Raw genomic sequence first — 18,069 nt, forward strand, 5'->3', positions numbered from 1 at the left:
TCACAAGATTGCACTTTGAAAAACACAGATGTTCTGAGGAAAGTGGAAAGGTAATATCATATTAATGGACATATTATATGCTCAAAATATTTGTTAAGCATGTGTTACATAAGCCAGGCCCTGGGCTGGCTTTTAGAAGAGATACAGATGAATAAGGCAATATCTCTTCCTCTAGATAGCATCATTGTGTACTTGAATATTCTAGGAAGTTGGATAAAGTTACTTGGTCAAAGTGTCCTGGCACTGATAAGCCAGAATAGGCTGTCAGTTATGTTCTGCTCTAATTGCAAGAGTGTTCTGGGCTTAGATATACATTTCATACATTCATGATGAACAAAGAAAGAAATGCTTTACCATGGTCAAAGAAGTCAGACAGGATATTCCTCATGCCTCTTTGTTCTGAAAAAAGACTTGGATTTAGAGATTCAGTAGCTCTGAGCTAGAGTGAATGGCTCATTATGTTTTTGCTATAAGTATCTATAAAATATATTTCCAGTTAAGCATATGAGGGATTTTAAACCTTTATTATCTGGTACCCTCAATGAGTAACTCGGAAATAAGTATTCTAAAAGACCAAAGTTTACCTGTGGCTCCCAAATTGCAACTTAGCTATAGTAATTTTTATCATTGATATCCCACAAGTTCACAGAGAGTTAGCATTCTATATATTATTGTGACAGTGAGTTAGAAATTACACTTTATCCCATCAGTGTGTAATTATAATCCTGTATTATATATGTTTTCATATTTGTCCTTTATTTCCCAGCAGACTCTGAGTGTCTTATGGACAAAAAAATCCTCAAACTTGTTATTCTATGACACCCAGTACAAACATGAGTGGGTATCCAAAACATACTTTTAGATTGCTTAAATTAACTACAAGTTTAAAATGTGTTTGATTCTGAAATTAGAATGTTCAGAAGCTTCTACAGTGTGAAAGCCCCACAGGACAGTACTCATGTTACTGCGGTTGGATGAGAAATAGCCTCGGAGAATGCTGTCTCAGGCTCCGATCGACTAGTGTGTGTCTGCAGGAAAGCTGAGTGTTGCAGAGGCAAAGAGTTGTACGACTATACAATCTGTGCTTTGCTTTTATGAAAAAGAGGTAAATTGTTAAAGAAAAAAACATGCCAATAACAAGGATTTGTTTAAGAAAGCAAATCTTAGGCATGTCTTTGTGCAGCTTAATGTGTAGAACCATCTATATCCATGGCATATTATAAACAGCAGATCATTTTGTTACACCTGAATCCTTAAGAAAATGTTCCACTATATTTGGTATCTGCAGTTCACTAAGGCAGAGAAGAACGTAATACATATTTTAAAACAGTATAAAGAGTTGAAATGGAAAATTTTTGTGCTTTAAAGAGGAAAATATCAATTACCAAAAAACTGTCATTTGGAGTAAAATGTACTATCTTTCTTCCTTCATCCTAACTCATACATGTGATCAATATTTTAATCACTCCCTTCCTCTGCCATTTCTTGGGTAAATATGGAAATGAGCACAAACTATCATTTTCTGTAAATCATTTCACTTAGACACAAGATAAATATGCCAAAGACTTATTATAATATTTTTTCTTTAATATTTATTTCACAAATACTGTCAAGCATCCTTTAGAAGATATTGTGCTTGGCACCTCAGGGAAGATAAAGATGTAGACCTTGCCTTCAAGGACTTATAAAATTTTGTGTCTCTTTCACTTGTAAGCTGTGGAATAGGTTTGACTAATAGCTCTTTGCAGGACCACTTCATAGAAGTACTAGTATTAGGCAGGCAAATCTGGGGGAAAAGATGAGCCCAATAACAGACAGCAGTCATTTTTCTCAGGATCTGAGATTAGATTCCTATATTCTTAAGAAGATGACTTTTATAATCAGCCAACTTTTAGCTCTTTGGATTTAGGACTTACCATGTTCTGAAAAGCCAGTTATCACTTTCTGTTTTGACCACTCCCCCCACCCCCACCAAAAAAAAAAAAAAGTATCAGAAAAAAAGATACATAGGACATGAGTAAGGAGCTGACCCACCCATGCATTCCATTCAGTGTTTGTGTCTTCACTGTCCGTACCCAGTGTAGAAAGTGTTGGGGACACAGATGTGATTAGACATCTGCCCTCAAGGGACTTATAGTCTCATCTAACAAGGAGGCATATAGGGAGATAAATTAGAGCAATGTATTTTCATAAGAACCTTGATTTCTGTTCAGGACAGCGGAAGCCAAAAAAGAGGGAATGGCCAATTCTGTGTAGAGACATGAAAGGTTTTGTGACAGGTTGAAGGTGGAGCTGAGCCTTGAAAGAGGAGTAGGGGTTTGCCAAGTTGTGGAGGAGAAGAGGCCATTCTAGGCAGAGAGATCAGCCTAAGCCTAGGCCTAGAGACAAACAGCGTCTCTTATTTGGGGAATGGTTGAGTGTTCTGGAGCCTCAGGTGCAGGGGCGGTGCAGGAGGGAAAAGGGCAGACCAGGCATGTGAGGAGTTAGGAGCAGCTGGGTCACCACCAAGACTTGGTGTCTGTAGGGGAGGGGATGTGTATGGGAGGCACTGAGGAGGTACAGTCAGCAGAGTTGGTGACTGCTGAGAGGAGGGCTGTGGTGACATTCATCTGCAGCTGGCACCTCTAGCCTGCTGTGGCATCTATGGGCCATCCCCTAAGCTCACTCCCACCCACCACATCCAGGCTCTCCCCTCTGTGCTCTCCCCTTACGGGCCCAGGCTTTAGACCTGCTGGGACCCCTGCAGGACAAACTGGTGGTGGGATGGAGAAGAGACAAGGAAAAGATGGGCCCAGGGTTTGAAAGGCCCAGACTCGACTGAAAATCCACTAAGACCCAGCGCTGGGTTGACACAAAAGCCCAGGGATCACTCAGGATCAGATGGGACAGCATTGTGTAATTGCAGCTTATTTGGCACTCAGGGCCCAGCTCCAGAACGTTCTATTAAACCATCTACATGTCCACTCAGAAGTTATCAGATAATTCCAACACTTGATTTTTCCCTCCAAAATGAAGCAAAATCAAGCTGTAACAAATGGAACTTGGTCTTCCCCTTGAAGCTCTTTTATTTGATTTTCATAGTCATCTGTGTGGGGTAGCAAACAAAAAGCAGACAGATGATTGTGTTTTCCTGGCCTGGCAAGAAAAAGCTGGTCAAGGGCCAGGAAGGCCAGCATATAGAGAGAATGGAGAATGGCCACAGTACATGGGGGCCCAGCAGCCCTGTTCTGTGAGCCCAGGCACCCTGTTGATGAGCACTGCACAGTATCAACCAGAATCCAGTAGAAGGCAGGTAAGCAGCTGTCAGCCTTGTACTGAAGGGCTTCATTCTGAAAATACCCAAGAGCCTCCTGTGTTAGACTTGAGAAAATGGCAAGAAGCTAGGTTCATGTTTTCTAGGGTTTTAGGCACCAAAGCTAGAATTCTGATACGAGGTTGGAAAAAAATCAGAAAGCAGACAACTTGCATGAGAATGAAACAAATCATCACAAGCATTATATTGGCAGTGAATAGATCATGTTTGACATGTGAGTCAGAAAGTAGCCCATCCACTCAGATATATGGGCCAGTTTAACTCCTAGAAGCCTATGGATTGCAAAATCCTTTTCTATTGTTATGTCCACCGACAGCTCCTACCTCTCTCAAACGTTTATGACCAAATGAGTTACTCTAAGTCATGTCAGGGAGCTTTTCCCTCCACCTGAAACCTGAGAGGAAGGCTCTGCCCATTCCTCAGCCCTTTGACCTTCTGAATCTCTCTATCCAACCCCAAAAGAAACTATTAAGGACAATTTGACCATATAGTTAGTAACCTATCAATTATAGACGTAGCAAATAATTAAATTGAGAGTAATCAAAGGTAGGATTTCAGCAACTTTAATAAACACCGGTTACTCATGCAACATCCTAGAACATGAAAGAGAATGAGAGTTAACATTTGGGTGCCTCCTGCATGCTAGCCATTTTGTTTACACACCATGCGTGAGAATAGGTATTAAAGGAAAATTCCCGTGACAATACATGTGAATAGGTATACAACAAATAGGAGTTCCTCCTTACCCTTCTCCACCTTTACATGGTTGCCTAATAAGTTAATCTTTGCAACAAGTTATGGAATTGCTGTCATTTTCCTTAATTTACTGATGAGAAAAGGCTGAGATAAATCAAATTGACCAACTTTGTCTAGCTAGCAAATGGTGACACAGGGTAGAGACCAGGGTCTGTGTGTTTCCAAGGTCCACATGCTTTTTCCGGGGCACATGGGTGCTGACAATAGTAAATATAAATATATGTATATTTTTCCCCTAAGACTGGTTTAGCACGACAGGCAACTTTGGGAGCTTATCCAAAGGATTACAAACCTCCCCCTCCTGTTCTGGATCAAACCCAGGGGAAAATAGAATAAGTCTGCCACCTTGAGGTGACCCTGCAGGCAGAGGGCATTGGGAGCAAGCACTGCTGCATTCAAGGGCATCTTGGGCAGCGAGTACCACTCCCCTCTGCCTCAGCCAGCTCCCTGCCAGGCTTTGTGTGGGAGGAGAGGTTCACTCCTGCCCCGCCAGAAGGGAAAGAATCTAAAATAGCCATGCACACAAGAAGGAGGGAGTCTTTATAGAAATGATAAAGAAGAGAGGGAGGCATCGTCCTCTTCTATAATTTCCCCCTTTCCACTACGCACACACCAAAAAATATAAATAAATAAAAACCAGGGTATATATTTTGCATTTGAGGTCCATTTGGATATGACTTGCAAATATAATTTCTATTCATTTGTCTGTTTTTGAATAGAGAAAAGTCATGCTCAGAGGTTCGTATAAATTAAAGATATGGAGGTATCTCATTGAAATTCTACAGATGTGCTGATGCTACTCCAGGACACCTCTCATCAAAAGATTTCTCTTGTAGTGCTAGTGCTGACTTATTAATAAAGATCATGCTTTCATTTGATTATTTACCTAATCAGGATTCACCTTCAGTTTAAGCTCATTAAGTCTGCTGCTAATAGAGTGTGCTTGATGGTGGAATTACATCCAAGTGAGACAGAGAATGTGTTCAGGCATTAATGGTCGGAAACAAAGACAGAGCACCCTGTAAGCTCATGTCACCCCTTGAGTGGAGCGTGTGAACTGCCTGCCAACCAAATAGAAAGGGCTAGTTTTGTAGAGTAAGGGCTGAACATTATAATTAAATACACTTGGTAACAGAGCAACAAAAGTGACAACACACTAATTATTGCAAAAATCAAGAGAATAATACCCATTCTGTATATGCATCATGTTGGGGAAGTCTTCTAATGGGCTTTTATGTGAAACTTGTGAGCTAGATTCAGGATGCTGGTTGCTCCGTGTGCCCTAACCCAACTCTAGTGACTCGCATTTGACCTCTTTGCTTCCACTTGCTGGTCTTCTGGAGGAGTTGTAATACAAACCAGCCTAGTAACATTTCTCCTGGGTCTCACAAAAACAGACAACTAGATCATCTTACTCTTGCTTTATGGGTGGTTGCTTGTTTCAACTCCTATGGATAAATCCTCTTCTTTAAGTCCTTCTTGCCCTACAAATAGGAAACTCCACTTTTTGTTAGGCTGAGAAAGCTCTCGCTACCACAGTGCCACATTGAAAGAGGGCCCAGGAACAGCAGAGCTGTGCCGTTAACCGAGGCCAGTGTGTCCCCTCCTTGGAAATGCTGCAGCTCAGACTTGGCACTGTAATAGGCTAAATTATTTATCCAGTCGGATAAGAGAGAAGGCAGCTAAGAGCCTCCTGGGTTAGTTTATAGCCCCAGTCGCTGGATTCAAACTGAGACAGGAAACATGCCAGTTTACATCAGCAAAGAGAAAAAAAGACTTTTCCTTCAAAGTGCTCTTCCATCAGCTTTTATGCCTGGCATAAGCCCCAACCATGGTGAAAATAAGCTGTTCCCATCAATCTTCTTGGATTCATTCAGTACTGTGTGGCAGGCCCTGTGATATGAAAGATGCAGAATAGTGGCCTTTGCCCCCAATAGCACACTCACTTGGACAGGCAGGGAAAGCACGTGCAAAATTAAACTTCTCATTCTTCATTCCATGCACACAACGTGTCAGGCACTGGGCTAGGTACTGGGGATGCAATATGGAAAACGACAGTCCAGTGAGAAAGATAGGAAAGCAGGTGATGGTGAAAATACCACCTGACTGATGCAGTGATGGGCAAAGGGTATAAAATGACACTGAGAGAAGACAGGCCAGGAGACACATGAGATTAATTTCTCAGTACGTGATACATATAGTAAAAGCCATGAGATCAAAGCAGAGTTCTTAATTTTGGTTTTGAGATCGCTGTCAACAACATACTCCAGTATCAGTCACCACTCAACATATGCAGTTTACGCAGTGACTCTTCCAGGACCCTCTCTGTGTGAAGGAGAGCTGGTTTACCTGAGGCCAGTGCTTTACAGGCTTTTTGATTAGTCACACAGACCAGGCTGTGAGTCTGGATAGAATGAGGTCATCGATGAGAGGCGTGTCTGCAAATACAGGCGTGTCCCTCCTTCCGGGGGGTTTACCTCAGTCTCAGGAGCCATCCTTCAGATCAGGAAATATGGCCCTGACCTTGATGACCTTCCAGTGTGGACTTGGGAGGGGAAAACAAAAGCAGTGCATAGAAATGTGTTTCTTGTAACAGTGGATAGGAAATTTGTATACAATTATTTTTCCAATGGAGAGTTGTACTTAAAGTCGTGATTCTCTAAGTGTTATTTATATTCCTTGTTACAGTCCCTGGACTTCTAAATCTCATTTTTATCTCTTTAAGACACCTGTCTTGATGTCCTCTACTTTATTTATTTGCAAACATGGCCCTTTCCATCCCATTAATTTCTTAAGAGCAGGAAACATGCTTTATGCATCTTTCAGAACTCCTTATTATAACTTAGCACATTGCCTTACATATAATAGGCACTTAATAATTATCTGATGAATGAACTATATCATCCAAAACTGGAAGATGCACTGGGCATTTGGGTTTAGGGCCTTTCCTGAAATTTACCAAAGAATAATCCTTCCCTAGTTGGGAAAGATCATGCAACTTAGGAAGAGAGGGAGAAACCAGCTTGCAATGATAAGGGATGGGAAGAACACGTTCCTAGCTAGCCACATCAGCAAAAGCATTGCTAACCATCAACAGCAAGGCAGATGTCAAAGTCAGGTTACCTTTACAGTCAACCCTGAAATTCTTATTATAAAGGGGATGCTCATGATGTGAACCAGCATTGGATATTATAGAATATAAGCCAGTGGTGGACTCAGTCTCATGCATGATCACAAACAAGGGGAACACTATGAATAAAAATGACATTGAATGTGGCTATGGAGTACACAGTAGACATCACTATTGCTTAGAAGTTGTCTTCAAGGTAGCATCTGGCAAGAAAGAGAAAAGTTACAGTCCCATAAACCTTTGATACAAACCATGCAGGGGGCGGTGCTGTCCACAATTGAGTTTCAGTTCCTGATCCTCTCATTTCTCCACATCATTCTCTGCAGGTGGCATTGGCTGTGTAGGTCAAGACAAGGGCCAGGTTCGAAAATGCCTTGACGTGGTGGAGATCTACAACCCAGATGGGGACTTTTGGCGAGAGGGCCCTCCCATGCCAAGTCCCCTCCTCTCACTCCGCACCAATTCCACCAATGCAGGGGCAGTGGATGGGAAACTCTATGTCTGCGGGGGATTCCATGGAGCAGGTATGGGTCCAGTTTTAAACATTTAGTTACCTCCTTTGGTGTTGATTTGACCTTCTTTAACTGATCCAATCACCACTAATATTCCTGACAGCAATGTGAGCACTGCAAAAGCATGGCTTTTAGAGTCAGGGACCCTGTGCAAAACCTCTGGGCCTGGGTTTCACACGGACAAAGTGAAGCTGGCACCTCCGTAGGCTGTCGTAAGAATTAAATGGAATCTAGTTTACAGCCATACCACCCTGAACACACCCAGTCTCACCTGATCTTGGAAACTAAGCAGGGTCGGGCCTGGTTAGTACTTGGGTGGGAGAATCAAAAGGGAATCTAGTTTGTACAGCATCTAGCACATAGCAGACACTCACTATATAGTGGTTGAATATGAAGAGAAGAGAAATGGGAGAGGTAGCCTAATGACTATGGTGAGACTAAAGGAGAGATTTTAAAATGGGAAGAGTAGATGAAAGTGGAGTACTGATCAGAAGTGTTGGGTTTTATCTGATTGAGACTCAGAAAACTCTCTTATTCCTACCCCATGACTACCACTTGAAATAAATGGCTTGAAAGCATTTCTAAATAATACCTAATGCATGTATTTATTACTAAACTTGTTTTCCATATATCTAATTGTACCATCTCTGCATTCTACAGTATGGATTTATAAGTTTTTAATGTAACAATGAGATTCTAAACTATGCATAAATCTAGTAGGCACATGCCTCCAAAGTTTGATTAGTGGCATAAATAAATAAGGCAGAATGCAGTTATATTAAAAATGACTGTTGAATTATGTTCTCACTAACAAGCACAAGGCCAGTACATACCCATGAAACATGTGCCTCAAGAGCACTTAGAATTTTGGAAGAATGCCAGGTTAAAGTAAAGCTGATACTACAGCAAAGCAGAGACTTTTGCAAGCCTGCCTTCACTCTTTAAGCACATGATATGTTAAAGAATAAGATGGTGGCTGGACGCAGTGGCTCACACCTGTAATCCCAGCACTTTGGGAGGCCAAGGCAGGCAGATCACAAGGTCAGGAGATTGAGGCCATCCTGGCCAACATGGTGAAACCCAGACTCTACTTAAAAAAAAAAAAAAAAAAAATTAGCTAGGTGTGGTGGTGCATGCCTGTAATCCCAGCTACTCGGGAGGCTGAGGCAGGAGAATTGCTTGAACCAGGGAGTCAGAGGTTGCAGTGAGCCAAGATCATGCCACTACACTCCAGCCTGGCAAAACAGCGAGACTCCATCTCAAAAAAAAAAAAAAAAGAAAGAAAAAGAATTTGTGGATGAAAATGACATACTGTCTGAAATTTGTTTTAATCTATTCTAGCAAATATTGTTTTAATGGCAAGAGGTGGCAAGAATACATTGAAAATTGCCATAATAAAAACTTTACTTTTTCTTTCTCTATTTGCTCTTCAAAACATTTTTCAAAGAGATTTTTAAAAAATTGTTTTAATCTCTTTTACATTAAACATTACATGCTATGCTTGGGTAAAGATTGTAATCTATCATAGTAGTAAGAACCCTGGTCCAGCAAGGAATCCTAATAGGGGTCCCTTGCTCAAGCCCTGTGTGTAAGAAGGGAGCTGAGGCGCCAGGAGGGAGAGCCCTGGTGCTGTGCCCACTCATGTGGCAGGGCTGTCCTCCAGCTTGCTTACATGAGCACCTCCCATATTCTGGCCTTTGGCTTTCGCTTGACCAGAAAAGGACAGAGAATCCGAGGGTTAGCTTCCAGAGTGTTGGGTGGTTATTCGCGTCTAAGGATCTAGAAGACATTCTGTTTTGCCTTGCTTCTTTATCTTTCTTTATATAATATTGAATTAGAGAATTAGTATCCTCCAGTTTTTCAAACATGTCAAATAAACTCATACTATGGGCTAACCTCTCTTCTTGGTACTATTAATATAATGGACTGGTAATGCTTTCAGCCAAAGGGACTTACTATATGAGCTCTCAAAGTCCATTTTAATTATTTGTTTCTAAGATGGTAGATTGTTTGGGATTCGCTGAATGAATTATCACTGGGATTTTATACAAAATAGAACAATTGTATAATAACATGCCTATTATGGTCTGGAGATCTCATCAGACCTAAAACAGACACTAAATGTTTTCTCCCTGTGTGACACAGACCTACTTGTCTCATTTATTTTTTCAGAAAACCACAGTTGAGAAAATAATCTCTTTTAATATACTTAACTCAACAAAAATATATTGAAATATATTGTGAACAGGTATTTGGGATACAATCGAGATTTTCAACATTTGGTGGGAAAGACAGATGGATAAACATGTAATAAACATAGTAATTTGTTTTTGGTTAAAATAGTAGATTGAACACCTCTATTTTATCTTTAAGCCCCACTAAAATGACAGTAAGTGGAATAAACACAAAGAGAAGAGAGAGGAAAATAGCAACAACAATTTGGAAGCTAAAAAGCAGATGTATGAGAAAGTGTAATCCTAACCGGCAACAGAAAAAAACAAAAAACAAACAAAACCCCTGATTTGTAACCTGGAACCCCAGATAATCTCAGGAGTTGGCAACAAAAGGTAACTCTGGACATTGAAATGAAAATGATACTGAAAACATGAAGATTAGCTGAAAGACAGGAAGACCCCTAATTTCCTGCCCTACTCTTGATAGTGAGACAAAGACCTTTCACCCTGACAAAGGCTGAGGTTAAGGACAGGAGTTAAAGTCAGGCATCCAGTAATTTAAAAAGAGACTGAGTGGAAGGTTGCATATTGAATATTGAGATCCTCAGCCTCCTTCCCTCCCTGACTCCCAGAATATGCACAGCCATACCCTCTCGGCAAGAGATTGGGAGGTTCTTCTCTGGGGGTCTGACCAGCCCCCAACTAAGGTAAAGCCAGATTACCCTGTAGAGAATCTCACAGAAAAAGTATTTTATGGCATCCTACTCTTAAAGATGAACAAACAACTAAGGATCACCGAACATCTGAGGAAGTGCATAGATTAAAGATAGAAAGCAAACTGCAGGAAACAGAGGCTATGCCAGGAGAGGTGTCCTTAGAGAGATGAGAGAAAATATTGCATCAATAGAACAGGAAAAGGATATTTAAAACTTTTCTTGGAAATTAAAAAATATAGCAGAAATTAAATCTACAATGGAAAATTTGGAAAGTGTAGTAGAGGAAACTTCTCACAAAGCAGAACAAAAAGCAATTATATGGAAAATTAGAGAAAGAGAAATTGAGGCCAAGAGGTCCAACATTTGAATAATAGGAGTTGGTCAATGGCTAAACAGAGAAAACAGAGGGAAATAAATTATCCATAAAGTAAATTAAAAATTTTTCCCCAAACTGAAGTCATCAGATTGAAAGGATATACAAATGCCAAGGACAAAGGATGAAAAGGCACCCAAACTAAGGCACATCATTGTGACATTACAGAACATTGGGGAAAAAATAGAAGGCCGTAAAAGTTCCTAAAGAGATAAAACAATAGTTTTACACAAAGTGCCAAGAATCAGACTTCTGAATGATGACATTGGGAGCTAGAAGAAAATGAAGCAAATGCTATCTAAATTTCTATGGGAAAATTACTTTCCACCTACGATTCTATGCCTGCTGAACTATTAAATGTGAGGGCACATTTTCAGATATACAGTGCCTCCAAAATTTTGTATCCTGTGTGACCTTTTATCAGGACATGTTTCACCAAAAATGAACATATAAACCAAAAAAGATAGATGTGGGACCCAAGAACAGAATTAAACATAATAGAGAGAAAAGGAAATCAGTGGATGATATTGAGGGGAGATTCAAGAAGCTGCACAGCAGGCCGTTTAAGAGTGGCCAGAATAGAATGGAGCCGGTCAAAGGGCTCTGTGAGAGATGCTTTCAAGATTCCAACATTTGGAGAAGAGCAATGAAAACTAGCAAAAATAAAATGAGAGAAAACAGTAAGTCGTGCAGAAAAGGAAAAGTATGCCACACAGTCCATCTGTGAATAGCATTTATAACAATATCATAATAAACATACTTGATACTGAGCTGACCAAAATCGTGCCTTAACTGTACCAGAAAATGTGGAAACAGACCATAGGTAGATAGGGTAGGAATGTGAGAGAAAGCCAAGTCCACATTCTTCACAGTGGAAGTCAAGAGTTAATGCCTTCATCTGACAAAGCAAGAGGCAGAAGTAATATAAAAAGTGTTATTTATAGAGACCATGGTCAGTGCCAGCAGAATCAGCCGGAGAGAGAAGCAGTGAATGGGGAGCAGGTCAGGGAACAACTGTTTTTAAGGAATAAGATTTGTAAAGCAGCTCTTTAAATCATGCAAATGTGTAACTAATAAAACAAAACCTAAATTTAAAATATGTAAATATAGTGCATATAGCAGAAGAATAACAAGAGAGTATTAAGAAAAATATGAACAAGTGAGTCTTTTGGGAGATAATTTTCCGTGGGTCTCAAGTGTTTCTGCATGTCTTATGAGCAGAAGTACTGACTGCTTTTGTTCTGGACTATTTCTTCAAGCATCTTTGATAGCACACAGCCTTAGAAGATATAGTAAGTATCTCCATAGCAAAGAGCAGGCATGCTCACTGGTCATTATGAAAAATTCAGGTTCCCTAAGCTCAGCATTTCTCTCCAGTAATGCAACCCATTGATTGTACAGGTGTCAGCTGGCACTCTTCATATTGCCCTCTGAGAATAGGTCAAAAAACTGGCATAATAATTGGCATAAAAATGCTGATATACTAGTTGCTACTATTGCTATAACACTGTCTTTCATCTCTGACCTAGAAGTCTTATGTCTTCTATTAGCATCCATGAAACTGTAGCAAACTTACTCATAAAATCCCAGACTCTTTGCAGTTCTTGACAGAGTCCTGGAACTCACCAGGAGGCTTTGTTCTCCACCTCCAACACAGAATGAGGGAGCCAGTATTGTGTTTCAAAAAGGTCAGAGCTCATAACACCAATCCTTCACAAACTCTTACAAAATATACAAGAGGGAAGAATTCCAAACTCATTATTTGAGGCCAGTGTTATTCTGATATCAAAACCAGGCAAAGACATTGCAAGAAAACTATAGGTTAGTAGCCTTTATGAATATAGATGCAAAAATCTACAAAAGAATACTAGCAAACTGAATCCAGCAACATGCAAAAAGAATTATACACCATGTTCGAGAAGGATTTATCCCAGAAATGAAAAGTTGGCTTACCATTTGAAAATGAATCAATGTGTGGGAGGAGGGAGAGCATCAGGAAGAATAGCTAATGGATGCTGTGCTTAATACCTAAGTGATGGGTTGATCTGTGCAGCACACCACCATGGCACACATTTACCTATGTAACAAACTTGCACATCCTGCATATATACCTCGGAACTTAAAATAAAAGTTGAAGGAAAAAAAAAGAAAACGAATCAATGTAATACGCCATATTAGTAGAATAAAGGGAAAAAACAGGATTATTATCTCAATAGATGCAAAGAAAAAAAATAGATGCACCCTTTCATGATATAGATACTTAACAAACTGGAAATAGAAAGTAACTTCCTCAGCCTGATAAAGGGTATTTATGAAAAATCTACAGCTAACATCATACTTAATGGTAAAAGACTGAAAGTGTCCCCCCTAAAATCAGGAATAAGACATGAATGCCTACTCTTGCCACTTCTATTCAGCATTATACTGGAGGTTCTAATCAGTAAAATTACGAAAGAAAAAGAAATATAAAGCACCCATATTGGAAAGTAATAACTAATTGCATACAACATAATCTTTTTTTTAGAAAATCTTAAGGAATTATTTTAAAAAGCTACTAAAGCTAATAGACAGGTTCAACAAGGGTGCAGGACATAAGACCATATGCCAAAAAATTGTATTTCTATACACTTACAATGAACAATTAAAAAATGAAATTAAGAAAACAATTCTATTTACAATATCATCAAAAAGAATAAAATACTTAGGAGTAAATTTAACAAAAAAGTACAGGATTTGTACACTGAAAACTGCAAGACATCATTAAAAGGAATTAAAATTCTATATAAATGGTAAGATATTACATACAAAAATTGATAGGATGATCCTAAAATCTATATGGAAATGTAAGAGACCCAGAAAAGCCAAAATGATCTTGTAAAAGAACAAAGATGAAAGACCCACACTTCCTAATTCGGAAGCTTTACTTCAAAGCTATAGTAGTCAAGACCATGTGGTACCGGCATAATGATAGACAAAACATATTGATCAGTAGAATAGACTTGAGAGTTCAGAAATAATCCCTCCATTTCAGTCAACTGATTTTCAACAAGGCTGCCAAGACAAGTAAGTGAGGAAACGATCCTTTTTTCAACAAATGGTGCAGGAATAACTGGATATCCACATGCAAAATAATGAAGTTGGAATCCTGCCTCACACCATGCACAAAAAGGAACCCAAAGTAGATTAAAAACCTAAACATACAGCCTAAAACTGTAAAATTCTTAGAAGAAAATGTAGGCATAAATCTTGAATTAGGTGATGGTTTCTTAGAAATACCAAAAGCACACGTAACCAAAAAAAAAAAAAAAGATAAATTGTACATCAAAAATCAAAACGTTTGTGCTTCAAAGAGCAACAACAAGAACATGAAAAGACAACCCACAGGATGAGAGAAAATAATTGCAAATCGTATCTGGTAAGAGACTTGCATCTAAAATATGTAAAGAAATCTTATAACTCAATAATAAAAAGATAACATATTTTTAATGGACAAAGGAACAGAATAGACATTTGTCCAGAGAATATAAACAGATGATCTAGTGCTCAACATCATTAGCCATTAAGGAAATGCAAATTTAAACCATGATGAGATACACTTCATACCCACAAGGATGACTACAATGAAAAAAAGATAGACAATAACAAGTGTTGACAAGGTTTGGAGAAATCAAAACCACCATACTGGTTGCTGGTGATAATATAAAATAATGCAGCTGCTCTGGAAAAGTCTGGCAGTTCCTCAAGAGGTTAACACAGAGTTGCCATATGATGCAGCAATCCCACTCCTAGATATATATCCAAGAGAAATGAAAATATATGCCCACCCTTGTACATGAATGTTCACAGCAGCAGCATTCGTCTCAGCCAAAAAGTGGAAACAACCCAAGTGTCCATCCACAGATGGAGAGATAAGTAAAATACACAAATAACTAAAATACCGTCTATTTAAACAGTGGAATATCATTTGGCAATAAAAAAGAATGAAATACTAACAGATGCTACAACATAGATGAACCTTGAAAGCATTATGCTAAGTGAAAGAAGGCAATCACAAAAGACCACATATCACATGATTCCATTTATATGAAATGTCCAGAAAAGGCAGATGGATAGAGGCAGAAAGTAGATTTGTGATGGCCAGAAACTGGAGAAAGGGTGAATGGGTAGTGACTGCTAATGGGCAGAGGATTTATTTTGGGAGTGATGAAAATGTTCTGAAATTAGATAGTGGTGATGGTTGCACAACTCTGTGAATATACTAAAATACCATTTTATTATACATTTTCAAGGGGTGAATTTTATGACATATGAACTATACCTCAATAAAGCTGTTGTTAAGGTGAAAAAGTCAGAACTCTTTCTCTTATCTCCTCACAGTAATCAGCTTGGTGTTTGACACTAATGAGGAGAATTAAGCTGAACCACCCATGGTGAGGGTGCTTGGAGGCAGGTTCCTTGAGTGAAAGAGGCCAGAAATGGCCCATTCCAGAGACAGAATTAGGCTTCCTGAGACAGAAAAGACAGTGGTGGCAGATGACACCTAGTGGCAGGAAACTATTCCCTGCTATAAGAACATCCAAGGGATGACAACACTGTGGCCTTAGGTACCTGCAAAAGATTCTTGTGTTTGGCATGCAGAAATCCTGCCTTTTAAGGGACCCTGTGGGCTTGGATAGAGGGCATCTTGGTGATAATCATAATGAACTGAATACTAAAGAGCCACTCTCATGTTTTCTAGCTCAAGTGTGCCCTCAGGATTCTTGTATATCTCACAAAGAGGAGTTGCTCCCAGAGGGCTCAGCCTTCTCCCTGCTGACAAAGCCCCCACTTTGGCTCTTGTTCCAGCTGTTGGCCCTTTGAGACTCAACTGCATATTCCTGCCAGGCTCTGGTTTCTGTCTGTTTCCCCGACTCTGGTGCAGGGTTCCCTCATTCCCTACTATGGCAGCCCATCGGTACACACTTGTTTGCCACCTGCGGCTGTCTTCCCTTCCTCCAGGATGGCAGGGATGCTCAGAGAGCAGGCTGAGGGAGCAGGGAGGCCTCCTGTTTCTCCACTTCAACTCTACACTGGCTGCCAGTGGGACCTGCTGTGGGCAGGGGGATTTCTTCCCAGAGTCCAGGCTAAGTCCCTTCTGCCTTCAACCCATCTGAGTCATTTTCATCATCTTCTTTGGCTAACTTCTAGGGGACCCAAACAACATTTTCACCTTAGTACCAGCCACTCCAAATCTTCCTTCCTTCACCCAGGACTGGAAAAACTCTCTACCTCCTCTATCTGTCCAGCAAGAACTTCCCTCAAATCACTCCTCTGCCTCCTCTAGTTTAGCCTTGTGGTACAGTCTTAATGGTGAAAAGCCTGTTGAGGACAAATCTGAATTATCAGAAGGAGAAAATGCACTGGGAAGTACTTCAAAAATGAATCCTTTTACTAACCAACGCAGATTAAAATTGACAGCTGACAGTTACCTGGTTACCCTGTGCTAGGGAAAATTCTAAGCACTTTGCATGTGTTAATTTATTTGATTCTCTCAACAGCCTGCAACTATTATTTCCCTTATTTTAAAGGTGCAGAAACTGAAGCCATCTAAAGAAGTCAAACAGAGGGTAAATGTTGAATTTGGGATTCAAAGTTAGATAGTCTGGCCCCAAAGTCTATATTTTTAGCAGTAGGCTAAACTGTCTCTCCATACCAGACAAATCAAATCAGAATATTTAGTTATGGGGCCTGGGCAACAATATTTTTTAAAAGTCTTCAGATTTTTCTAACATGCAGTCAGGGCTAACAGCCACTGCACTGGCTAATGTCTGTTGGGTTTTCATTCAACAAACCTTTATTGAATGCCTTTCTAGGTAGTAAGCCCATGTTAAACCCCAAAATACACATACAAACATGTTTGGTTCCAGCCCTAACAGAGCTCATTGAGGGCAAAATAAGGAATTTGCTGTATTGTTGGATGATGGACTCAGCTAGCTGCTTAGAATGTAGTTGTGCTTCTTCAAGAAATAGCTGATTCTAGGTTTGGAGCACAGAAATTGCAAGGTAAGTTTCGGATATCCTGTTACACCAGAAAGCAGGTACATTGTCAAAGACTTATGGGAGTCATGAGAAGATAGAGAAACCAGCCTAAAAGGGCAGTCACTGGCCAGATTTAAAATAATTCAAACATCGAAAATCATAATTGACTATAATTGACTGAAACACATTGAATCAAAAGCCAGGTAATAAATGTAGAAGTCATGATAGAAGGATAGCCAAGATTCTAATTTGTATAATAGTTGGTTCAGTCAGAAATCATCAATGGATGCTAAAAGCATCGGTTGAAAGGTTATAAAGAACAGGATAGTCACATGGCACTGAAGACCTATTACCTGATAAATCACAGACTAATTACAACATGAAAAAATATGTACTTTTACAATGGAGAAATTGGATGGCCACCGCTGTAACCAAATAATCATCATTAATAATGATATAATTTGATAGTATTTGCTTCCTATATCATTCAGTATAGAGTCTTCTCATGTCACCACCACCACCAAAATACTTGTGTCTAATCAAACCTCTACGTTTTACCTCCAGTTTATAGGAAATAGAGGAAGAACAAAGTAAACAACCCTATGAGGAGATAGGTGAATTCAGCGTGTGGGACATTCTATGAGAAAACTGACCCTGACTCAAAAAAATTAATGTCACGGGGGAAAAAACTCAAGATGGGGGCCTTCCTAAATGAAAGGAGACCAGAGAGACATAATAACAAAGTATAATGTGTGAAGGTCGGCTGGATGATGGTTTGAAAATAACAGCTATTTAGTTATTCTGGAGACAACTGGGGAAATTAGAATATGAACAGGACTTTATTCAATTTTATAGAATTAATGTTATTTTTTCTTAGGTATGATAATGGTTTGTGATTATGTAAAGGAATTTCCTCATCCTTAGAAGAAGTATGCTGAGTATTTAAGAGTGAAGTATTATGCCTGTAATTGATTTTTCAAGGTTTCAGAAAACAAAAAGTATGTGTGTGTATGGGGTGGGGACATAAAGCTAATAAGGCAAAATACTAACCATTATTGACTCTAGATGCAGAATACA

The 18,069-nt window shown here is 39.6% G+C and overlaps 1 protein-coding gene across 6 annotated transcripts in view; it reads left to right on the forward strand.

The window, feature by feature from the left end:
• KBTBD12 (kelch repeat and BTB domain containing 12) overlaps positions 1-18,069 on the forward strand; it is a 79,711-nt gene that overhangs the window by 39,031 nt on the left and 22,611 nt on the right. For all 6 annotated transcript variants that reach the window (XM_063630218.1, XM_063630219.1, XM_063630217.1 and 3 more), the window contains one exon: positions 7,526-7,723. In XM_063630218.1, the coding sequence (XP_063486288.1) occupies positions 7,526-7,723 (198 nt within the window). The remainder of the gene's footprint in view (positions 1-7,525; positions 7,724-18,069) is intronic.

This window comes from Symphalangus syndactylus, chromosome 21, assembly GCF_028878055.3.
Source record: "Symphalangus syndactylus isolate Jambi chromosome 21, NHGRI_mSymSyn1-v2.1_pri, whole genome shotgun sequence".
NCBI lineage: Eukaryota > Metazoa > Chordata > Mammalia > Primates > Hylobatidae > Symphalangus > Symphalangus syndactylus.